The 26,467-nt window shown below is 39.4% G+C and overlaps 1 protein-coding gene across 13 annotated transcripts in view; it reads right to left on the reverse strand.

The window, feature by feature from the left end:
- Positions 1 to 655: 655 nt before the first annotated feature.
- Positions 656 to 26,467, reverse strand: part of JADE3 (jade family PHD finger 3) — a 62,896-nt gene continuing 37,084 nt past the window's right edge. For all 13 annotated transcript variants that reach the window (XM_079331117.1, XM_079331113.1, XM_079331118.1 and 10 more), the window contains 8 exons: positions 20,933 to 21,090; positions 18,907 to 19,097; positions 16,561 to 16,772; positions 14,112 to 14,279; positions 8,404 to 8,520; positions 7,478 to 7,945; positions 5,612 to 5,729; positions 656 to 4,112 (listed from right to left, as the gene is read on the reverse strand). In XM_079331117.1, coding sequence (XP_079187243.1) covers positions 3,220 to 4,112; positions 5,612 to 5,729; positions 7,478 to 7,945; positions 8,404 to 8,520; positions 14,112 to 14,279; positions 16,561 to 16,772; positions 18,907 to 19,097; positions 20,933 to 21,090 — 2,325 coding nt within the window. In that variant the 3' untranslated portion in view covers positions 656 to 3,219. The remainder of the gene's footprint in view (positions 4,113 to 5,611; positions 5,730 to 7,477; positions 7,946 to 8,403; positions 8,521 to 14,111; positions 14,280 to 16,560; positions 16,773 to 18,906; positions 19,098 to 20,932; positions 21,091 to 26,467) is intronic.

Raw genomic sequence — 26,467 nt, forward strand, 5'->3', positions numbered from 1 at the left:
TATTGCAGGCTGCCAGCTGCAGAGCTGGTCAGAGCAGGAGGGATGCTATGGGATCTGTTGTGCAGCTCACCCAGCACCTTTCCCTCCACCTTCTCATTTTCCCTTCTTCCCTGCCCAGGCAGAAGCTCCTCTGTGCCAGCAAGGCACCTCACAGCACCAGCCTGTGGGAGCAGGGGGAACTACAGCAAAAGGTCAAGTAAAACCAACACAAGTGTGCTGCCCCACTTTGTCCTCTGCATGCAGACTGGTGAGTGCTCAGCTGTACAAGTCTGCAGGGCTCCAAGAAGAGGGATCAGAGGGCCTGGCTACAGCTCTTCCTCTATACCTCACTTTGTCCGATCAGGGAAAACCAGCCATACTACAGCATAAGCAAATACATTGAAAAGTGAGGCCAGGGCAGCAAATAGTCTGTTACATTTGCTCAGCTAAGCAGAAACAAAAGCCAGGCTTGCACTATTTGCTACACACAGCAAATTAGAGCTCAGCGACTGTTTTTCGGGAGGCTGAAGGGGAAGGGTTTTCCTGGATACTTAACTTGTTAAAGTATTGCCAAATCTCCAGAAATAACTTACTCCTGATGGACACAGTACTCATGAGTTTTACAGCCTCCCAGACACAGAGGGTAAAGCCCTGAATAAATCACAACAAATGAAAATATTGTTAGCAGTTTCATAATTTAATGAAAAAGTACTTGTAAAAAGGGGACATCTGAAAAAGACCGAGTCCATCTTGGAAAATTGAATATATATATATTTATATATATAAAACAAAATGCAAAAACACAACAAAAAATTGACAAATAAGGTTAAGAGGTAATACTTCAAACAGTTAGCCACCGAACGCACAATAAAAACTAGCAAATGCACTTTGGGGACAATACTTGAGAACTACATAACCAAGGGCTCCTTCATATGTCTATTAAAATCATGTAAAAATTAGCAAAACCATTGCCCAGACTGGAAACAACTGAATTGATTACCCCAGAAGAGCAGAAATACTGAGTTTTGCTGAAGCACCATTTTCCCTCTCTTCTGTCATATGCTTCCAGCCACAAAATAACATGAACACTCTGCTGACCTCCCAGATAAGTGTTCTGAATAAAAGCTTCATAAAATTTCATGGCTAGTGAGAGAGGATTACTAATAAATATTGAAGGAGAACTAAGAGAATCAGAACCAGAATACAAATGAACAGACATTTGTTTACTTATTCTGACTGACCCATGGCTTAGAACACAAAGCATTTCCCATAAAAATAAAATATATGGAAACCTAAATTGCTACCGCATATTTACACCAAAAGAAATAATTTTGAAGATACAGCTCTAGAAAGATCAATTACACAAATATACATAAAATCAAGAAATAAAAAAAAAAAAAAATTAAGATGCATGAAGCAAACAGAGCAGATTGGCCAAGTATACTTTTTTTTGTTATTTCACTACTGAAGAGTCCTCCAGCACCTGACCTGTTTGTCCTATTGCAACTAGAGAGATTTCAAAGTTTAAAACAAATCTGAAAATGTCATTGCCATTTCCCAACCTAAAAGCAATAAATTAAACCTATGAAGCGAAACGAGCTGCTGCATATTCAGGTCCTGCATAGTCATCTTCATGCTGTGTGGGGAACACCTCTTTGTAGACAAAACTGAACCCTCAACAGAGCAGTACAACATGTCCTACACAACCTATGGGTTGTTTCAGCCAGTGATGTGAGGACAGAGGATGCTGAGTGTTTATGAAATGTACAGCATTTCAGACAAAAACAGTGCAGTCGCTTTGAGGATCAACACAACACCATCCGTAAAACAAGAAGTCAGTTTGGATTCAAACAAAAAATTCCCTGTCTTTGAAACAAACAGAAAGGGATTCATTGCCTTCTCAAGTCCTCTATCAGTACTGGCTGAAATTTAATCACTATGTAACAACTGCTGATTTTAAAGGACTTACAAAAAATGTGTTAGACCGGGAAACAGCAACTAATCCAGAGGTTGAAAAGCAGCGTAATAAAATAGTAGAATTTCAGCAATTAAAAAAAAAAAAAAAAATTTAATTAAACATCATATTCTAAATGATGACTGGCTAAAATTTTACAGACCTAGATGCCAGAAAACTCCTATGCCTGTGTTGAGGCAACTAGGGTTGAAAATTTGCACCTGAAAAAAAATTCAGCTCAAATTATTCCTAATTCAGCTGACTTTAAAAATACCAGGTAAAAACACCTCTGGATATGAAATCTCAGTTTCAAGAGGAACCTGGCATCACCGGTGATTGCCTAAATGTAAGTGTCAAATAGCATTTTTCTTTGAAGTAGTACATCTACTTTTGTAAACACTATCCACAAAATTAGCCATCTGTACTTGTTAGCTGGGTAAAATATTTACAAGTGCATCCCACAACAAGCATCTATGTACAGAGATTAAAAAAACTGAAGTACTAGAAGTCGTATATTTACAAAAGAAGCGAATTATTGTGAAGAGAAACACAACCTTCAGCAAAAGCAGGGAATGGGGGCACGTCTAGAGGTCAGCGAGTTTGGCAGCGCCAGCGACGGCTGCTTCCGCCCTCCGCAGGGAGCCTGCGAACGCCACGGCAGCTCAAAGCCTCCTGCAGAAGGGGATCGTCACTTAGTAGTCACTTTGGGCCTGATCCAGCAGAGCACACTGGCATGTGCTGGGATATCTGAGCACAAGCGTTCCCGAGGGAAACCAGCAGGACTTTTCAAGTGCTTAACTTCCTAACACATCCGCGAGTGCGCTGCTGGATCTGAGCCATACTGCAGGTGCCGGAACAACGCAGCTTCAGTGTCTCCGTTTGCAGTCTCTTGCAACACATTAGAGCAATGCAAGGACTTCTTTAAAACCTGTCCACCACCACGAGACTGCTTCCACATGCACACGGTGCCTTGCACTTAAGCTGGCAAGGGGGAAGCGGTTTCCTGAATTTTTGCACAATTAACCGCTTTGTGCTCTCCCAGATGTTACCCTCCGATAAAACACACGATTTCCACGTGACTTTGTGGATAACTGAGCTAACCTTGCAAAGACTGCAAACCAATTCACAGTTGAGCAAAACTACTCTGATTTCTCTCCCCTCCCCCATCCCCTACTGCAGCTCTTCCTAAATAGGTCCTAGACTATTTTCTGGAACCTTTTGATGCTGAGCTTTGCACTGGTACACTGGAATACATAAAGGCTGAATTACCCCGTGGGGGCTTCTAATCACCTTTGTACCGAACTGTGAGATATCATATTCTTTTTGTTTCTATTGTGACAGTCTCTTCCAAAGTCCTTACTTGGGCTTTCTCTCTCTGAGCTACTTCGTCTTAACCTCACTTGCTCTTTGTTTTCATCACTTTCTGCTTCAGAGTCACTCAGCTCTAAGTCAGGACAGTACCCATCGTTGTCCTGGTACGGAGCACCTTCAAGTGTCTGCTTGCTCCACAAGCGATCTTTTGTTGCAAGTCTCCTTGTTGGCTTTTCACAGCACCGGAGATCTTCCGTGGTCCTCACCAGACTGTTGGTAGCCTCTTTAAAGGACCGGCTGAAATGTTCTATGGTGGATTTTCGGAATCCACTCTGGCTGGCCAAGTGAGCCGTGAGCACGGACTCTTGTTCGTAGGACGTCTGGCTGGAGCTGTCTCTCTGGCTCACATCTCCAGCCCTGCCAATCAGACCATTGGATTTGGACACCAGCCTCGAGTTCTCCTGCTGCACCCGCCCATTTCCGATGGAAGCCTGTCCATGCAAAGCAGCCTGGAGCGCTAAAGGCTTCCCGGATGATTGGCCTCGGTGAAACTCCATCAGCTGCGTGGGGCCAGAATCCTTGGCCTCACTCCGAGGCTTGCCAATCCCTGCCAGCAACCCGTTACTTCTGCTGTCGTGCTGATACCTGGCATAAGATTTTGCTTTAATTTCAAAAGATTCCTTTGACACTGACATACTCCGCTTGCTGTAAACAGTGCTGTTGTTGTCAGGAGAAAGTGGTCTGTTGCCAGGCTTCAGCGAGTTATTTTTGCAGTCTCCTAATGCTGATTTGGGCATTTTTAACTTCAGGGTGATCCTGGGAGGTGGGTAGAACAGTGTGTTCTCTAGTGCACTTGTCAGAGTATGGCCTACAGGAGAAAGAGGCAAGGAAGCAGAAGAAAAAGTAAAAGGCTTTTTAAAAAAGGGTAATTTCTTTTGTCATCCGTAAGTTTTATAGTCCATTATATAGTCACGCAACAGTAAGAAGCATTTGCAAATAATTAGTGTGAAATTATTTTAAAACACTAAGGAGAAGTTGGGATAACCAAACTGTTCCAAATTATCCACCTCTCTGGAATTTAGGTAAGCATTTAAATATTTCCATTAAAAACAACAATGTGCCCTTTTTACAGGGCTTTAAGCCAGTGAATTGAACCAGTTCTGAGATATGACTGAAGTTGTTCCAACAAAGCCGTAAAAAAGGCTCATATTCAGTTTTGGATGAAGAAAAAACAATGCTTCAAACTGAGTTTCAATTTGGACTTAGTTCAACTCTCTGCTTTGTATTATAAAATTCTCAAAGCTTTAAAAGTCTTTTTACCTCAACATATGAGTTTCTTATGGTAATACATGTATGCAGCACCCACTGCAAGTATCAAGCTATTATAATATGTACTTGTATTTGTAAAAACATTAAATAAACTTAGTAGACATTTCTAATAAAATGCATTTACACAAAAGCAAGGAGCTTCAGAGTGCTGCTGCTTCCATGAAGTACTAGTCTGATCTAAAGCAGTTTAAAAAAAGAAAACACTTTATCAGTATTAACAAAACCTATCCATGTTCCAGGGGCAGAGAAAAAAAGCACTAAGACTTCACCTTGAACTGGTCAAGTATGTATCTTGAAAGACCAGAGAGATCTTAATTTCACACAGAAAAATAGCAACCTTTCCTATTAAAAAAAAAAAAAAATCCCACTAACTATACTGGTATGTATATGCTCTTCCTCTTTCCAAATACTGTGTCACTTATTTTAAAAACTTGCTGTAAATGTGAAGGGCAGAGTGGGGTTTGGCACTTCAGCATTCCTAAACAGTTACTAGTCCCTATTAATAACTAGAGTACTTAAACTCCTTTTGAAGGAAGGAGAGCAACTGCAGATGGCAAGCCAAGAAATCTGCCCTGCTCATGATGTGCACAAGGCACATGAGAACAGCAGCAATTCCCATCAGTCACTCTTTCCCTTGCCTGAAGGAACTGACTACTGACAGCAAGCAAAAAAGTCTTCTCAGCTGGAGAACCAACCAGAGGGGTAGAGCTTTCTGTGGGGAACCTGTGCCATGGACCAGCAACCCAACACTGCAGAAACTTAGAGATCACCACCAAGTCATTTCTGCTATCTGGATGCCACAGTGATAAGCAATAGGCATATACCAGAAAAAGCCACAAAATAAAGAAATATTCAAGTCAATATTTTAAGCAATTATAGAGTTCTCTCTGTGTTGCTACTTTGATTGATTATGTACTCAAAGAAAATTCTTAAGGCATTTTTATATGTTAAAAGCACTAACCAGGAACATAAAGAGAATATACTGCTTTCATTTAAATACAGACAGGATTTATAAATATTTTACATTTATATTATTACCTGCAGCAATTTCCTGATTAATAAGTTGGACTTGCAAGTTGAAGACCTGTTCATGTACTTTACTGTGGGATAATTTCAGTTTCTCTCTCCTGCTTACCATGTAGCAGAGATTTCTTACCTATAGAGGAATAACAGAAGACTTAACAGGCAATAGGAAAATAAATCCAGACATAGTTTAAAAAGGGTATCAGCAGAACCAAAACAAAATTACATGCAAAATCCCTTGCTAAAATTCTTCTGAATATTACTGAACAAACCTAACTATGCATTTAAAAAAAGTTCAACCTCAAGAAGAGAAGGCTCTGGAGAGAGACCTCACTGCAGTTTTTCTTTATATGAAAAGAGATTATAAGACAGAGAGACCAGAGTCTGTAGGGACAGTAAAAGAGGTAATGTTTTAGAACTGAAGGAGGATAAGTTTACATTGGCCTAAGGAAGACATTGTTAACAGTGAGACACTGCAACAGGTTGTCCAGAGAAGTTGCAGAGGCCCCATCTCTGAAGTGTTCAAGGCCAGACTGAATGAGGCCTTGAGCAACCTGATCTCATGGAAGGTGACCCTGTCCATGGCAGGAGCATTGGAACTAGATGGTGTTTAAGGTCCCTTCCAACCCAAACCATTCTGATTCAGTTCCAGAGAATTCTACTTTTACTACTTGAGTTAATAGCAACATTTCCACCTAAGGCAATAGAATAAGAAGAGACACTGAAAGTTTGTGATAAACACCTAAAAGTGCTTTTAACACACAGAAACAGCACAGGGGCTGGTTGAAAGGTATCTGCCAAACACACTTTCCCCAGCACTCAGTTCCATCTGTTCAGAACTGGAATATCTTTACCTAGAAGCAAAATTCCAAGATTCCCAAATTTATATTTATCCCAAGATACAACAGAGTAGAACACTGAACAAGAAGTTCAGAAACTTGGAGACAGGTATTTCAAATTATGAATCACCTCCACTAAGAGTAAGTAAATCAATTTCAACAACATTTGGTGCAAACCAAACATTTATCAAACAAAAAGACTGACATGGTCTCTTGAAAAATGAAAAACAACCCCACCCCAAATACCAACCCTCCATCTGAGGCATGTTATGGGTTTTAAATTTGTTCTTAAAGTAAGCTTCCATATCAAAAGCAGTCCTGGAAAAGATCTGAGATTGATTATGATAGATTCAAGACAACAGTTACATTGACAAGTGCAAATCTTGGCTCCAACAATCTCTCTCTATTTTCATGTTGATCTCTCCCCAATATTGTTTCCTCTTTTCTTACAACAGTTACCTCTCTTCTGCTTTTACTTCCCCTCTCCTCATCACATCTATTTTATTTTATTACTTTTTTTACATTCACTACCTACCTTTAAGCACTTGAAAATTGCAGGCCAACCTAATGGGCAGCCTCCAAATGGTAAGAAGCCATACTCTTATTTTTTGTTTAGTAAAAGTAACACTTTCTTCTCATTTAATCTGTATCACTTTATTTGACCACTACAGTGGGTCAAATAAATTTCTTCACTTTTTAAAACATTTACTTAACTGAAGTTGAAATCATAGAGTAAATTACCAAATACCTCCATTGTGCATAGAAATAAGCATCTTGAAACACATAAAGGAATAAGCTTTAAGCAAGTCAGGAAATACTGCTTTCACACTGGATCTTTTACTGGACTGAGAAGGACAGCTCCTGAAAGCCTCTGCAGCAGGCAGTGCAGCATATCAAAAGATTGGAGTTGAAGGCCTTACTTTTTTATTTTTTAAATTATTATTTTTAAAATTATCTCGCTTTGCATTCTCACTTACATCCACAAAGAAAGACCTCGCTCACCCACAAATAGTTTTTCAAAACTTTACAAGTTAATTCTTACCCTCTCTAGGTCCTGCCTTAAATGCATGAACATCCTCATACGAGTATGAATGCTATCTTCTTTTGGCTGCACCAAGCCATTTTCTTCATCCTCCTTGGGAGGAAACAATGGTTTGTTAAAGTTACTTTTTCGCTTTAATTTCCAGTAATTGTAGATGAAGTCCACAGCAAGTTTAGGAAGGCCCAGCTCTGCTGCAACATCCTCTACTTTTACTAGTGAGTAAAACTCTTCTTCCAGCTCCCGGAGTTTTTGGGCTCGTAGACTCGTTTTCTCACTCTCTGTTTGCTCTGACACGCTCTTGGGGTGCTCCTCAACATCAGGCAGGGAATTCTGTTTGTTCTTGCTGTGCTTTAAACAGTAAGACTTGAATTTGACCTCATCCCCATCATCCAGGATAGTCTTCATCTCTAAGCTATGCTCAAAGGCACAGGTGACATGAAAGGCAGTGATGCAGCTTTTCACAGAGCACTACAGACAAAATAAAATGTCTCAATTACTAACAGTAGCAGCAAAACAGAATAAAAGGACATAATTACCTCAGCTACATGAAAATCCATCCCTACCAAAACCACTTTCCTACACATTCTTAAAAATATTGATCCCTCTGACATTGGTATTACTAATATAGTATTTTCTTGTTTGCAAAGAGTGTTCAGTGGAAGGAGTTTTCTGTCCATTTTTCATACATATAGTAGTATGTATAGTAGTAGCTCTTAGACACCTCAGCTTTATTCAAAAGGCAGCAACCTAGACTAATAAATCTGTCTAGTTAATTAATTTGATAGCAAATGGCTATGAAAAAGCAGACAACTATCCCAGTCATCTTCATTGCAAAGCATCTCTGAACACAGGAAGAACAAAATGCAAAACCAAAATTTCTCCCCTGACAGATTCACCCCTGCAGTCATTATGGGACAAGTACACACCTGAATGCAAGCACCAGTTTTCAGTTTGCATAAACTACACACTAGAGCCCATCGACTTGGTGGAATGTGAGACACTTTTGTGATTGGCTCCATCCTTTCTGGGCAAGCAATACTAACCTGTAAAGAAAAAAAGCAGTGTAGAAAACAGTTATCAAATCAAAAAAACAATCCAAGCTCTCCAATTACAACAGAAGAAGTAAACCATTCATTTCTCTTCCTGCAAGCTCTCCATATGGTCACACTTCCTAGAAAGGGAGACCAAAAGATCACACATGCAGACAATAGTGTGGAATACTATCAGTTTAGCCTGGTGACTAAAAGTTGCAATTATTCAAACCATTTGAGGCATCTACAGTATGCCCTTGTAATGAACCAGTGTCCTGGGTCCAGCCAGGACAGGGTTAATTTTTGCAGTAGCCAGGAGGGAGCATGGCCAGGACCCAGAGGTTATTCTATACCAGCTCATATCATTTTCTGAGAGTGGGGGGAAGGACTCTCTTTTGGTCAGGTAAGTGTGGTGTGAAGCCAGTGGTCAGAGAGTGCTGGCTCCTTCTGTTACTGATATTGTAGCTCCTACTGTTTGCTTTTCTTATTTCAGTGCTGCTTCCAGTAAACTGTTCTTATCTCAAACCACGACCTTTACCATTTGTGCCTCCAATTCCCCTCTCCAGCCTGCTGCAAGGGAAGGGGAGTGGTGCATGGTTTGAGGTGCTTCAGTGGGAACACTAAATTGGGGAACACTATTCCTAAACCACTACCAGTTGAGAGACTGCAGCAAGTGATACTTAAATTCACTTCCATTCCCTTAGGGTTTTGTTGGCTTTTTTTTCCCTCTGAGCTATTTTCACACATCTAACTTTAAAAGTGCCAAAATACAAGCCCCTCAGAACAAAACAGGAACAAGAACTTTTCCTGAAAAGTTCCTTCTATAAAATTCCTAGATCTGTTACAGTATCTATTTCTGTCAACTCAAGATTTGGGACAGAACCAGATCTATCAGTCAGCAGCCAGGAGAAGCCTTGCTTGCCAGCTCTCTCTCCATTGAGGTAATCCTAATACACTTTTCTAACTATGGACTGTATCCAACATAATTTGAGAAAAAATACAACAAATTTCTCTTATTGCAAAACAGGATATATTGCCTTGTGCCAGTTTTCATAGACTTAGTCTGGATGAGCAATTTGTCTCTGCTAGACCATATTATAGGTATTACTAAAAGAAAGGAAAAAAACACAGATACAGACAAACAGCTTTTCCTATTCTTCGTTATATTAACTTCAACTTGTGATAGCAGTGTCCCAGTTGCCTGTTGTCCACACAGGGGAATGAGGATTTTCCTCTATGATTTGGAAACCAAAACAGATATATCTATACCTGCAGGCATCCCTGAGCCACTCCTGATAGGATTTATCCAAGCACAACAACAAAAACTTGGCCAGCTCTGAATGACTAACATGCAAAACCGGGCCAGTGTGAGAATAGCACATGGCAGAAGATTTCAGTGAGATAACTATCCCAAGAACATCAGCCTCCAAAATCTTGGATTTTGACACTTCTACAACACTTTCTGAATTCAGCAGTTTGTGTGCCTTGGAGGGCTACCTGGCTGAACCAAAAACACAATGCTGATGCTAGCTAGGAAGCTCTTCACACTTTCTAAAAACAATTCATCTGAATAGATCAGATCTGTATTTCCTTCTCAAAGTGGTCAAACCTAATAATTCAAAGAATGGAGGTTCCTGTGGCACTAGAAGAAAGATGACGGCTTAAAAAAGCATTTAAGGACAAGAACTGAATAATTACTTTTTTTTCCTAGAAAACTTTAAGAGCATTAATTTACAGCAATTTTCATAGATTAACTCCATGGTAAGAGACACCCAGGAAAATCAGGGTTGTATGAATTAGTTTATCATGTGATAATTAAATTGGCAACTTTACAAGAGCCAGTAGACAAAGCTGAATTTCCTAGTTTCCCTTTGGGGGTACATCATCAATCACTTGATGCAGATATTAATTTTGTAACCTGTGTGGAGAGTTAGGACACCTGTTTAACCCTTTAGGATTAAAAGCTTTGCTTCAGCAGACCTCAGTGAGGTAGACTTACCCAAAGATAGGAGTGCTAAGTCACAGTTGCTATGCTCAGAATATTTTTGCTACTCTCTTCTAATCACACATTGCTTTAAGGATCATTTAAGTAGGTGGAAAAAACAGCCTTGCAAGAGATTACTCAGTTCATCATTTCCACATTAGGAAAAAAACAGTTCATGAATTAATGACATAAATTGACTCAAGATAATGTTTGTTACAGTACTTCCCTCTCTGATCTGCCAAGTGCAAGCCCACTTCTGGAATACTCTGATGTCAACTGGCTGCACAGCAATTCCAAAAGTCTTCATTAGGAAGACACTGAGATGCTTCAGAAGGTTCAGGTTTTAAAGAACAGTCAGGCAATAAAGATGCACTCATAACACAGATGTGCCTAACAATTTAACCTCTTGTGGCCTTCCTATAAATTGGTGGGAAAATGACAAGACTGCCCCTGGAATGCCCAAGCAGTTCAACAAAATCATGGTAATGCATTTGGATATCATCAAATGCAAGTTCATTGCTTCCAAAAGGAAAGAGCCTTTCATGAACCTAACTTGACCATGCTCAGAAACAGCTGGTTACAAGTCTCAAAGGTATTTCTGAAACAATGTTGTACAAAGACTGACTGTTACCACTACACTGAGAAACAAGATTTCCTTTAGGAATTAAGGGATTGCATCAATGTGTCAGGTTGTCTACATTCTTTTCAAAAAGAAACCAGACTCTGCCATTACTTTTTTCTGGAGACTGAGTAGGGTCAGCTTTCCACTGAGCTTCCCAGCAGGAGCTGGGAATTGACACAGATCTTTTCCCTCTGTCCCTCTCTGTCCCCTTAAACGTTCTCCCTGCTCCTTCCCCAGAGGAGACTCATAAGGTCAGGAAACATTTATATTGGAAAAGCTGTTCATTCAGCTTGTTATGCTGACTGTTGCTATTACCCCACTCTGTAAAAGCACAAAAGGCACTTACAGAGTCAGGTACAATTGATTTATACTGGCCTTGTGCCACCTGTGTGTCCCTGCAGAGAGGAGTCAAAGCAAATCCTATTTGAACTTTGCTGCTCCCAAGGGATCCAGAGAGCAGAGTCCAACTTTTTCAACCCCCAAGAACTCCCATCCCAAGGCAGAAATGATCCATCTGCCATAACACGTAGCAATTTTCTCCATTTATTCACCTTGCATCAGGTTACATCTTAACTGCTATACTCTGAAGAAGTTCTAGGAGCCAGAGAGTGAAGACAATGGGTTGCTGAAGCCTATTATCTGCAACTGTTATGCACATGATCAATCTCCCTGCTGTCCTCTGCTTCCCTGCTAACTGTACCAACAGCTGCACCAAGTACACAAGGATCTGCATCAGTGGCTGGGAAGGGCAGCCCAGTGACTTGGGCACAGCCACTCACAACAGCTGCTCAGTACAGTCAATTTTATCTTTCCTCTGCAGCCAGGGCGATTATTGCTTTCTGCTTCAGCTAACACTACACTGACTGGCAGAGGACATACCTGTAATAGGTTATCTAAGGCAGAGAAACACCTTGAATTTCAAAACACTCAATATAGTTTCTGGTATCAGTGTTTCCTTTTTGATTTTTTTTTTTTTTTTTAAATTTAGAACACCTTTTAAAAAACCATGAAACAAACCACACATTTACACTAAAGTAAAGGCAGAAGAAAAAAAAGGATATGAATCAATGAGTACACTTTGGGAAGTAAAAACCTTCAATCATCCCAATCAGTCAAGGGAGCAAAAAGAAAGCCTTTAAGCAGCATTAACTCACAAGGAAGGCAGGAAAGAAAAAAGATTTTACACAGTGCTAAATGAATCAATGCAGGAGAATATCTGGCACAATTGACTGCAGCAATGTTAGATTACACTTGGTGACTCATGAAGCCTCTTTGAACCTTTTGCCACAAGACACAGACATGTTTACAGCCCCTTCCTCCCTGCTTTCTGTCTTGCTCCACTTTGTTAGGGCCATAAGAGGAAATACCAGTGACTTTAAAAATTAATGTTTCTTTTAGGGAGTTCCAGCATGCTAGTACCTTGGAAGAAGAAAAGATAGATATATGAGAATATACATTCTCCCCTAAAGCATCCATCCCTGGGTGTTTAAACTCTATGTCTTTCTTGCTTCCTACAGAACATAAAGGGCACTCCAGATGGGAACTGACTTGCCATTTTAGTAGAGATTTACAAAGAATTTTCCTGGCTTCTCCGGGAACTGAACTGTTTTACAAGTGACTACACACAAGCCCAAGAGGATGGAGCCAAGAGGTGCCACCTCTTCACTGTGCCTGACACACTTGGCATTGGTGTGGAGAGGAGGAGGTGTCCTGGAATCACTGAATGGGCTGTGGAAACAGCTGGATTCAATCTTTCCCACCCTGGGTGTCCCCAAGCAGCTTTTCTTCCTTAGCCAGAGGGAGATGGGCAGACAGGAAGCCAAGGGTGTGCTTCCTGCTCAGCCATCACCTCCTTCCCAAACCTCACTGTTCCTCTTTTGCAGATGAGAACAGCAAGGCAACCAGATGCAGAACAGGCCTCAGAAAAACCAGAGCCAGGAGAGCTTCCACTCAAGACACTTCATAAGCATAAGAGGAGAAGTGACTTTAAAAAATATATATATTTGTTTTTTTCTCAATTCCTCTCCCCTCAAAGGTGCAAGAGATGACAGAAACCACAAGTAAGTCTGAAAGGAAAAGTGCAACTGCAAAGATAATCTCCTTAAGAAGTAGATATATATGCCTGAGACAACCAAGAATTACACATTATATCTGGTTGCTAAGTCAAAAAAAAAAAAAACCCCAAAAACTTAACATCTTTCTCCAAGTTGTGTACTTGGGAGCATAAGATTCAAAAAATACTGTATCCTTGATTTCATGGTGCTGACAGATCTGGCTAGTGTCTCACATTAAACCACCCACCATAATGGATTTGTGAGTCTTACCAGAAATAAAACATAAATATTCCAAATGGAAAATTGAACACAAACTCCATCTACACCTAAGGGAACCTTGTGTTTTACAGAACTACACTGTGATGCTAAACTCAATTTAAAATGGAGGAGGAAGTGTAAAACATCATTATGAAACTCTCTATATAAGTTATGCACAGACACATCAAAAAAGCTTTTACTTATAAGGTATATATTACATGGAAATAAAAATTCTCATCTCCCCACCATTCAGAAAAATTTTAATTTAAAGAAACTTTAACTACAAATCTCAGCATACAACCTATAGAAATAATGCAGTGCAGGCGACCTTTAAACAAATATAACTTAAAAAAAGAGTGGCAGTACTAATTTAAATTACACATGTATCTGAGCACATAAATTCATCAGAAAATGAGAGACAATGAAGCTGCAGCTGAAAGATATAAGTTGTATCAGTCACCCTTTCTAGCAGATCACAGATACCATAATGACACCAAGAAATGATTGCTGAGTAAATGGAGGTGACAAAGTGACTCATTAACAAGTTGGACTCTCTCCCAGACTTCACCAGGCCTATCAGAATAAAGCCCAGTATTACATCAAAGACCCTAAATCATGAGAATGTAAAGAGGCAGAGGATGAAACAAGGAGGAAGAGGAGGACAGGAGAGAAATCAGGGTTTTACCTCTGGAATCCAAAGAGCACAGCTCACATGTGCCCACTTGGTCCCTGTCCTTGTGGCTTTCATGGCACCTCCTCTTTTGGGACACAGGAGGCACTGAGGATGTATTCCCAGGACACAGGTGCGACACAGCCAGCTCCCTTCAGGTACTTTTAAGATTCCATAGCAAGCCTTGGAGAAAAACAGGTATTGGAATCACTGTGCTGAAATTATTTCACACACAGGCATTCATATTCTATACTTTCCAAAATCACCTTTCCCTACTGCTAAAAAACCTAACATTCTAACATACCTCTATTTAGATGTGAAGGGGATATAAGCTGTTTGACTGAAAATAATTTCCTGCAATGTTTGTGGTTACAGTTCTGTGTACTTTTTTTTCTTTAAATATTTATGCAATATTGCAACAAATATTACAGCATATACTGGAATTACAAGTATGTTATGCCTATTTCCCAAATATTGCACTTAACTACATGGAAAATGAGAGAGTTCTTAAGTTTTGCTAGGTTTGAGAATTAAAATTTAAAGAGGAAAATAAATAGTTTTATTTCAAATTCAAATTCCTCATGGTTCTTAGTGGAACTAAGGTGGATTCTGCTGTACATATACATCCCCACTACCTCCATGAAGCTGAGTGTATCTGAAACCACTGGCTGCCACAAAAGTCTAATTTCACTCAACCACTCCAATAAAAGTTTCATCAAAAGGGTGGATATCACAGGAAATCTCAATTTCTAACACTGTCTCTGGTAATGCAACATTAAAAGACTCAAAAGAATGGGATCATTAGTCGTAACCACTCTTTCAGATTAAATCTAGTATCAAATTCCCACACTTGCCTTCCCAGCCTTCTGGTTATAAGATCTCAGTATTTAACATTAAACAATATCATAAAACACTGCATATTCATGTCAGGCTTGTAGGGAGGGGGATTTTCCTGAATTAAATGCAGCAAGACTGACTAATCTAAATGTTATTTTTTTTTTGATGTGACAACTCCTGCAAAAGCCCAACAGGGGGAGCCGCAATTCAAATTTTACAAGCATTCTTTTCCTCCTCTGTGGCATATTCCCATCAGAATTCTTTCTGTTACTATAGCAGAAGTGATCTAAGATCATATCTAGAGTGCTGGAAATGGACTGAAACTATTTTCTAATTTTAACTGATAAGCAAAGGATGCCTAGACTACTAAAACAGCAATTTCACAACATGTTTGAGCCAGCATGACAAGGTACCATGAAAGAGTAATTTTCTCACTCTCCTCCTCCCCTCCACCTCCAAACTGTGTGATGACAAACAGACCTGAGGCTACTTGTTGAACCAAAGCTGATCCAGATTAAAAATGAAACAAGTTGCTGTTATAGTTAGGATTAGCTCTAGCCCAGACACACTCTCCAGTTGGTTTCAGGCAGATCCAGCACAGAGAAGAGTGAGGGGCAAGGAGGTAACAGACCATCAACTCAAGCTCAGCTGTCAGCAGGCAACCATGAGCCTTTTGACTGCAAATCCATCATTACTCTAACAGGCACAAGCCAGGACTGAAGCAGGCAGCCCAGCTGCCAGCCATATTCCTGTCACTAGCCACCTTACTGCCAACTCAGGCTCACAGACTGCTTCAAACAGGGACTCAGGTAAGGAAAGCAGCCGAGCTGGAAGCCAGCCCACTGTGAGCAGGGAGATGACAGGTCTTTTTTCAGCCAGATATGTTTTCCAAATATTACTTACAGTCAGTACAAAAATACATTTTAAAAAAATGAGCTTTCTTGGTCTCTCTTCAATTTTTATCAAAACTCCCTTCTAGAATAGGATGCACAGAAATCACAGGATTCATATCCCTTTTCTGATTATAAGGATACCTTTACCTGACTATGCTGAGCTCAGGCAGCATAAAGTCTTGGTTACATCTGAAACATTATAAATATGAGCACCATTCAGACTGAAACCATGGTTTCTGCAGGTGCTGATGGCTTTCAAAAATAAATCACTCTGTTAAAGTGCCTACATGTGGTTCCAGATGGCTAAATTTGAACAGTCTATGTCTGACTAAATAACCAGTCAGTAAAGGAAAAGAAAAAAAAGTATCTCTGAAACAAATCATCTTTAGATTTCTCACAAACAGGCAAGCCAGTATTTCCCATCCTGTTTATCTTCAAAAGCAGATTTAGTAATAGGGGAAAAAATTATTTACAGTCACAGAGGAAATACTTGCATGTCCCAAAAACACACTGTGCATTCCTGTTAGACTGTAGCTGTCCACTTATTAACTATGCTAGGCCACTTAATCTACTGTAATTGTTAGAGTCCAAAAATTCACCTCAGTATGACACCACCCTTCATATGTAGAAAACCACAAAGTCCTCCACTTAACATTTAATACCTGTTCAAATTCCACACCTGCCTGGGTAAGCTCAGACCACAGGATGGTGTAAACACTTCTGCAGGCACTAACCTGATGGACACAAATGTTGCACTTGTCACAGAAGACCATGTCATTGCCATCCTCGCTGTCGGGGGACCGGCACACGTCACAGATGACGTCCTCGTCGTACTCGATGCCCAGCCCCTCCTCAGTCTCGATGGCGTGGTTCATGTTCTCATGGCAGTGCCGCTCCAGCACCTCAATCGTCTTTTCCATCGTGTTCTCATCCAGGAGCCCACATCCTACAGCAGAAAAAGGGAAGGGCGATTGGAAGACAGTCAGATGCTTCTGACTGAGTCAGAGAAGCAGGAAGAGAAAAAAAACAACTTCTAGCAACTAATGCAGCAGACACAGCATCTAAAAATAAAATTAAAATAGACAAGATTTTTCACTTGCAGACTAATTATAACATTGTTTTATAAATACAAGCAGAACTACTACTTAAGTAAAAATTTTACACAAACCACAAGGTTGCACCTGGAAGAAAACACTCCAGCATAAGACAGCAGTTGCTGTAATTGCTGTCTGCTTTCATACAACCCTTCCTGCACCTCCATCATTTTACAAAACATTAATGAAACCCAAAAACCACACAATGTATTCTTCTGAAGACTAATGTCCTAGGAAATAAAACTCACCAAGAATACTTCATATCTTACAATGATACAGAAGTTGCATCATCCAGTACTTCTAAGTCCATTGTGATGGAATGATCAAAGCATGATGATTGTGAAAAGTGCTTTTTCTTTTTTTTTTTTTTTTTTTAATAAAATAGTAGATAAATATGCTGTTGCAATCCATACTATCTGTTCACCTGAACACAACACACACTATATATACTCACCACTACTCAAACTTCACATAAATAGGACCACTTAAAAAGTATTTGCTATGAGACTGGCCCTCAGCTTGCAGCTTCAGGACATGCAATAGAAATCCCATGATGTTCACAGCTACAAGACATATCCAAACTGCATGTCATCAATTTCCTTGCTCAAAAATGATCCTGATGTTCACAGCTTACAATTTACTCAGGCCTTCAAATGCTGGGATATTCATGTACCATTAATTGTAGAGGCTAATATTTTAACTAAGGCTACTAATTGTGATTCCTCGTTACAAACAATAACCAGGGAGAGTTAAAGTGTTCTCTCCCATGCCCTAATACTTTCTCATTGCCTGAATTTAAAGAATTACTGAATCACTCAGGTAGGAAGGGTCCTACAGAGGGCTTCAGCTCTGCCCAGGCTCCAAGCAGAGTCAATAGAAATCCAAATAAGGCTGTTGCTCAAAAGATACATATAGTCATATCTTGACAATCTCCATGGATGGAGATCTTCCCCCTTGAAAAGCTAACAGCTTTTGCTAACAGCATCTCTGTATGTCTGGGAAGTTATTGTCCTTGGTTCTACTTACATGCATCCTTTGTCATTGGAGCTCAGTCATGAACTCCCCACTTCACCAAACCAGTCTCCCAACACGTCTGCTCATTTTCCTGAATGTATCATTGGAACTTTCTTGTGCTTGGAGGACAGTGTTCTTAAAGTCCTGCTAGCTCTCTTCAGTGATTCCACATTTCAAAACTGCCTCCCAGATCCCACCCAGTTACCTACATAGAAATGTGCTATCCTGATGTCCAGGACCAAAAAAACTACTTCTCCTCCTCGCTCCCCTCCAGATCACAGTCACCACTATTTCATGGCTGCCACAGACAATACTGCCATTGATTATCACTTCTCTGCAGGGTCTTCATATTTGATTAACAGCAAATCCAGGAGATGCCAACCTGTCCTCCTAAAGGACCTACAATCACCCGTGGAAGAATACTGGCCACATAGGCTATTCCACTACAATTCAGTTATTCCAGTGATAATTCCAATATTATTTTCCATAGCTCACTCCTGCTTATAGACCTCTATACCCACAACTTGCATGGCAAAATAAAGTTTACTTAGCTGATTTCGCATGGGCTAACATATGTGAAATCTAATTACTCTGTTGAGAACCCAGCATGCAAGCTCCTCAACTCTGAATGTGTAGATATGTTCCAAGTTCAAGAAATGGAAACATCTGCTTTCCCTGCATAAAATCTTTGACTTTTGAAGTCCTAAAATTAATTCCACCTGGGATGGGCTTTTTCTCTCCTGCCTCAGTCTGCAGAAGTTGCAGATGATTTTGGATGCCAAGAAATTTTTAGGCACAATAGGTAAAATATAAAACATTAATAGATAAAGAAAATAATCACTTTTTTAGCTCCTGTTTATCTTAGCATTTCAATTCTCAACCAGCAATCTTTCAGAGACCTTACACAGCAGACTACCACTCAAAAAGCAGAAATTAAGTGCAGCTTTTAAAATGAGAACATTGTGTAATTACCCATTTCTGTAAGCTCTTCATTTAGCTCCTGGAGCCAAAAGATGTCCATGTCATCCAAGTCATAGCGACACATAGATTCTGCTAGTTCCAAAATATTGATGTAACCTGGCTCTGTGGGTTCTTGGCTGGAACAGTGGATGTATTTCCTGGGTCGTGTATACAGTACTTCTTTTACTTTTTCTGCTACAACCCTGTGAGTGAAAAGACAAAAAAGGAATTCTTACAGCTTTTTAAGACTCATCCTTGGGAGACATAAAATATTTGCTGTAAGTGCAAGGAAATCTGGGGTTTCATAGATTTTAAACTAGCCAGTAAGTATAGTCAGCCTAGGGAGACAGGATTCTGTAAATGTCATTTTTTCACCCAAAATGTTCCAAGGTTTACTACATATACAGAATCCTTTTTAAAATGTAAGCCTGTCCCTATGATTTCCATTTAACAAATGCTACTAGTACGACAAAGCAACTGTTACTGAAACCTGCAGAAAGTATTATGCACAAAACCAATACAGTCTTTGTCCTATATTTTTCCTAAATGATATAAGGAAATCCTGCCAAAAATCTCTTGAATATACCAGCTTTTTCACAAAAGCTTAATTTATTCCACTGTAGTGTCTGTGTGGGGGGGAAAAATCCTTGCTCTTCCATTTGGGATACTCAACTTACCCTTATTTTGTAAATTACACTTTATCCACATTACAAATACATAATTTTTGTTATGCAAGAAACATTCTGATGTCAAGCAAAAATGTAAAGAGGAAAAGTCATCCAAAAAGCAAGGGAGAAAAGGATTGTTGTTCTCAACCTTTTAAGTATTTTCAGAGATAAAACTCAGTATTTGATTGGCTTGATTTTGGAATGGAAAGAATAATCTTAACTAGATAAAGTCCAATCTTTCTCTGAATTCAATGCAAAAAGCCCTATGCATGGAATAAAGCCAGAGAGATACAGAATGGAATAGTGCCATGCATGAGCAGCTCTACATGCTTTCTGGAGCTGACCCTTCACAGAACAAGGAAAAGATAAAAACTCTGGAAAATAAGGCAGCAAAGAAGGAGGAGGCAGCTGTCAAGCTGTATCCCACATAATTCTGACTGGACAATGTGGATTATCAATGTTAGCACAAACAATGTTCTTCTGCCATTCTTCATCCCCCTTCACCCTGCTCATTTTTTCCTCTAATTCCCTCGTGAGCTTTTCTTTTCTCTGGTCCAGCCAAATCTATAGCATTTCTTTTACTCTAATATAATACTACTGGTATGAGCTGCAATATACTTATTGTAATAACTGGGTACTGGCAATAGCCTCAGTGGAAATCAAATTATGTTGGCTCAGCACTTTCACCAGACAATTCATTTATCTTTGTCTTGAAGACCATGCTGGCATTAACCTTTCTCTGTTGAAACATACTTTGTTTCCACCAGGAAGGGCTGCAGGACTACAGTGCTATGTTTCCCTAGTCTAAACACAGTGTGAGAGAACAGAGAATCCTTTATCTATCTCCAGAACCTGAGATCACTGAATTTCTATAATGTTAAGCAGCCAACTGTGGTGACAGAAGGTAGAAAGGGTTAAAACATTGAGAATAACCAAAATTAGATTATATAAACAAATGAGTCATTTTACCAGGTACCAGTGATTACTGCATGCTCTATATCATCATGCTGTGTAGGGAAACCTTTCAAATAATGTGCATAAGATACGGGTTTATTTTTAATTTATTCAACTCCCCATACTCAAATAAAAAGCAGCTTTTAACCCACAGCACCATGTGACTGAGGAAAAAAGATTTTTTGACACTCACAACGTAGATACTGTAACAGCGTGCAGACAGAATGCGATCTGGACTGAAGTGCCACAGAAATGTTTTCCAAATTGGCACTTGTGTGGTTTAAGAGCATGTCTGAATGCTGCTACACTAAAGATTTAAACACACCAACAGAGTGCACTTAAATAACTTGGGTTTGAGAGACCATCTTTTCTGAGTTTCCATTTTGTGCACATGATCCATGTCTGATCACCAATACCTGAGAGAAGGCTGTGGAATAGTTTCTGGACTGGCTGGAACCTGAACCCCTTTCTCCCATTCTTGTTTCCACGTGTCTGCAAAGACGTAATACTCATCAGGGTTGACGTGGTGGGAATCTGGGAGTTTCATGGCACTAATGAGATCCTTGCGGAACACCTGCAGCAAACACAGAGTGCAAAGATGCATTTGAGTTAAAGAATGTGACAGGTATTCTTCCTATCTACACTGAAACAATGCAGATACATTGATAACTTTTTTAGAGTACCAACACAAATCAATTTGAAAATACCCAGATTATTAACTTTTAGTGCATTAGGTACAGTATGATAAGAAGTTTACACTAATTAAAAACCATGCTGCTGCCCAAAGGTTAATCAGAAGGAAGAAGGATTTTACAGGTAACAGAGAGAGGAGAAAGGACACCTGCATCTGATTCAAGACTCTTCACCATATTTTCAATCAGCTTATTGCCAGTCTGCAGGCTGTCCCCTAACTTAGACACAAGGTAGGATATCCTTTTCTTTCACTGAGTTCAGCTACTTTAAACTGTCATATTCATCATGGGCTACAAAGAGTTGCCATGGTAAAACTGATGGATAGGCACTTGCTCATTTATTAAAACCACTTCAAGTTTTATTGGTTAGGATCTCTGAGATCGAAGATGAACAGCTGCCTTTACTGGAACACAAGACCTCTGTTGTTCTAAGTCTAAGCAGTGATGGACAAAATCCAGCATCAGCATCTTTTAGCAAACCTGTACAACGAAACACCATCCCCATACAAAGCAAACCATAGTGGCCAATCTCCAGACATAATGCTTGGCTCCAGAGAGTGAAGTTTTTACAAGCATGTAAACATGATCTACAGACATCTCAAACCTTACTTAATGTCAGTATCTGTCAATTACAGGTGTGTACAATTTAAATAAAGGACATATGTAACCTCTGTGGGCTTTTCCCTTCACTGCTACACTGCACCAGCTTAATGTTCAGTAAAGCAAAACAGAAAGACTGACTTGGTTTTAGGGAGACATTGCAACTAATTAGCTGTATTATTGTAACGAGATATCAAATCCTCAAAGGGCAATAAAATGAAATGGAAAATATCTCTGCAATAAGTTGTGACAGGTTGAACTCTCTTCTTACTAATTCAGTTTTATAACCAGAAAAGTAATAAACTATTGCAGAGCCCAATATCTTCATGTATTCTTTTCAATTTGGCAGTACCAGACCAGTTTATGCCTACTGCAAAAATTCTCAGCTGTTCTTGGAAATAATCAAGTAAACATTATTTAAAAAAATCTCTGTGCTAAAAAGGTATTGAAATAGCTGCTGGTGACCTGGAACATCAACATTACTTCATTATGTTGTACAACTGCATCTCACACAGACAGCCAGGAGACCAAGCTGACCGAGGATACTCAAAACCACAGACTCAAGGGTCTTGTCTTTGCTATTAATGTGTTATCTGCCTTGGTTCAGAACAGACTGTTCACTGCTGCCTTCTGTATAAAAACTCCTCAGGTACCTAACAGGCCTATATTCAAATCTGAATGTCAAGACTGAAAGCATTGAAACTGCAAGCATCCTTTTTTTTTTCCTCAAGCACTATATGTACACACCAAAATTAAAATGTAAAATTATTTATGCCACTTAAAAGGCATTTTAGTTTTCTCTGTTACAGGTACAGAGCCAGGATTATGAGAAGCACTAACAGGGCACAATTCCAAAGAACACCAGAAGGAAAAAGGATGATATAAGAGAAGGGCAATGGCTGCTTTAATTATCAGAAAATATATTTCTCAAATCTTATCTGAGGTAAGTGCTTTACAAACTGCCTTTTAAGCCACTGACAGCATATAAAAGTGAGGCACTTCATATCAAACCCACTATTTCTTAATGACTAGATGAAAAATGCTATTAAAGACATCAGTATTCTAACTACATTACTTAGTAGCAAATCTTCTGATCATCCATATGTATGCAAACTGTATCTCTATTTTTAGAGCACAAATACCCTGGAGCATGAATTTCTTCTGGGCTCCTTTTGACTGTTGTAAGTACTGACCACACCACCACCACACCACAAAATTAAGTTCTCTGCCTCAGATTTCTACAACTTACAGTATAGGTACTACTGAATGTCAAAAATTTAATCAATAAAAAGATAACTGTTGAAACCTTAAGGGACTCCAAAACTCAACTAAGACTTCCTAAGACTTGCCTGTTCATACTTATGATTAACAGTGCAATTGGGGATTTCCTGCAGACACTTAGAATTATTACAATCCTTAGCCCTAGCCATTCTTCATTTCTCCACATGTGGCAAAGCAGGGTCTTCCAACAGCAAAATACTCTCAGAGGGCAATGTATGAGAACACTCAGTCTGTATTTCCTTTGTTGTGGAAGTAAACCAAAACATTGAGGGGACCCAAAGAGAGTTTTCTGACAAATTGAGGAAATTCTACATCAGAGGCTATGAACTAAGCCATGCACACACAGAGCAGCACACACCTTCAGGATTTAGATATCCAGCTTCTCCTCATGGCTGTTTGCTTTCCAACATTTCTTTGAAAAACAATGCTGCTCCTTTGCTGTGTGTCTAGAACAAGAGCTAGTCTGCTCCACAGCATCACCTCTTGGAAAGAGCCACCTGCACTTCCAGTTGGCCCATGAAGCACAATGTTTCAATCACCCCAAAGTAGTTCTACTTCTTACCTTATATAAAGCACAACCCTTTTGAACGTTTTTTTTTTACATAATCTGTAATATCATACATATTGAAAATACCTGAAAAATGAGCATGCCAAGGTTAGGCTTACAAGGTATTGCCATCCAGAAACATCACTCCTCACAACTAGACTCAGCTGGTGGCAAATGCCTTTAGCACACAACAGAACAAGGCTTTGCAGAGCTGAGCTATTACTGAGTGCAGCTCCCAGAGCCAGCTGCATACACACAGAATTGGGAAACTCCCCAGCACTCAGAGCATTCCACAGTAGTTACTGCATGACAGTGGGATTTTTTAAAAATTATTTTTTAGCAAAGAGAGCATGAAATTACAAATGAGTTTCAGCCTTGCCATGCAAGACTGCTTGGTCTGAACTTAAAATTTCATTTTGCTGCCAGGAATTTTTAGCTTCAACCACAAACAGTGTAGCACTTTGAGTAAATTACATCAATGAAATGTGTCTGCTTATGTCATCATTGTCTCATAATCTAATTGTTACCATTTCATTGAGAACTTCTACTACATATTTCATGTTTTAGAACTGGGGCTTAAATCTAGAACAAAAGACCTTGCTCTTTAGACATGTTGTGGTTTTAAGCCCAGATGGAAATGAAACACAACTCAGCCACTCACTCAACCCCTACCCTGCATTCCCCCCACAAACCTGGTGGAATGGGGAGGAGAATCAATGTAAAACTTGTATGTTGAGATAAGAACAGTTTAATAATTGAAAATAAAGTAAAATACAATAATAATAGTAAGTAAATAACGATAACAAAAAAGAAAAACCCCAAACAAGTGATGCAAAATACAGACCAGCTCCCCCTCTGGGTAACTCCCAGGTCTATACAACAATTCTATGGCGTGGAATATCCCTTCGGTCAGTTTGGGTCACCTGTCCCAGTTATGCTTCCTCCCAATCTTTCTGGCTTGGTGGTTTATTTTTTATTGCATACCTCCTCACTGACAGAGCATGAAACATGTTAAAAAAGAAAAGTACTTGACTTGGGATAAACAGGAATTACCAAATAACCAAAACATCAGTGTGTTACCAACACCACATTAATCCTAAATCCAAAACACAGCACTGAAACAGCTATTGAAAGAAATTAACTCTACTATAGCTGAAACCAGGACAGGTCAATATTAGTGTTTTGCTCCACAGTAGAAGTCTGCCTGCTTTTGCTGAGGAAATGAGAACCTCCTAGCCAGCTCTGCAGACACATTGCCATCTATAATGCCTTTAAAAACTAAATTCTACAAAAAGTCTTGAGAAATATGGATGGTCTGCTCCCCCAAAGCACTAATATACCAAGAAACAATGATATCAAAGATATGGTTCATATATTGTATTTGTTTCTCAGGTTTCTGAGTTCTATTTGGAAATTATGTTAGAAGAGTATGTCCAAGGAAAATTAACTTCTTAGAATTTATTTTAAAATGTGTTACCAAAAGCCATCTATGATTTGAACCCAAACTCCTTCTGGAAGCTCCATGGAAATGCAATATACAATTGTCCTTACTGGACCCTGCTGTGCTTACTCTGAATAAATCAGGCTCTGAAACAAAAATACAATTTTGTATGAAGTATCCTAATCCATTACAGATATCAGGGACAGTACAAGTAATGCTATAGAGAATTACAGTAAAATACTAGCATTGAAAACAGAGAATGGTCTCGACAATGAAATGGCTTTCTACAAATCCTTTGATGAACAATTCAAACACAAGATCTGCACAGACTATCAGGTACCTTCTGTTCATGACCTCTGCAATATTAAAACCACATTAAGAAAAGAAAAAAATGAGTGAAATATCTTTCCCAATACTCCTCTGCAAGCTACTACTGAAGCTGACTGATGCCACTGCTCATTCACCATGCCTTGCCCAAATGCATGTGTGAGGAAAACTAAATGGATTGTGTCATCTCTTAAAAATGAAATGAAAGTCAGTACTACTCCTTGTGAGATTTACATGCTTTCAGGTACTTTGATCATCTGTTTACAAACTCCCAACACAAGTAAGTCACTTGTCACAGGCATCTAGGCCATAACTGGGAACCACACCTCCAAGTACAGGCCCTCAGCAAACACACTTACAAAGCAGCAGGTTTACACCTAAATCCACCTCATAAATAATAAAACAAATTTTAAATTCTAATATGACCCATTACAAATGTAATACAGCCACATAGTATCTGAGCATAGTTTATCTTTGTATGGATGTTTGACTGCCCAAAAGACTGCCCATTCACAGGGGATGAAGCACCAAGAACAGAACTTGGTGGGCTCATCCTGGAAAGGTAGAATTTTTATGTTAATACATTGCAACCTGGGCATGAAGCTTCTGAACTAAGAAAGTTACCTTACAGAGAAATGTAGAAACTTAAGGTAAGTTTGCTTTGGGTTTTGTTGGTTGAGGGATTTTGGCAGTGAAGTAAATAAAAGGCAATACAAATTTCAAATGGAAATGAAGCTACAGTTCCAGGCACATATACCAACTGGACTGAGAAACTTAAAATGTTAAAAATGCTGTGATAGACAGGAATATGTGCAGAATTAAATTTGGAGTTCTCAAACATCCACACAATTTGGACAAGCAAGGCTGTAAATCCTAACATTAAAACTCCCTACTCCCTAAAACTATTTTAATGAATTATCCAGGATTCAAGCAAATTAAATATTGTACTTTTCATTCAAGTAGCCATGAATCTTCCTAGCCTCCTTTCACAAGCATGTATAGGAAAAGCCAGGAAATTGGATCCTAAATCAACACTACCTAACATCATGTCTCTGACAGTATC

Source organism: Erithacus rubecula (assembly GCF_903797595.1).
Source record: "Erithacus rubecula genome assembly, chromosome: 1".
Taxonomy (NCBI): domain Eukaryota; kingdom Metazoa; phylum Chordata; class Aves; order Passeriformes; family Muscicapidae; genus Erithacus; species Erithacus rubecula.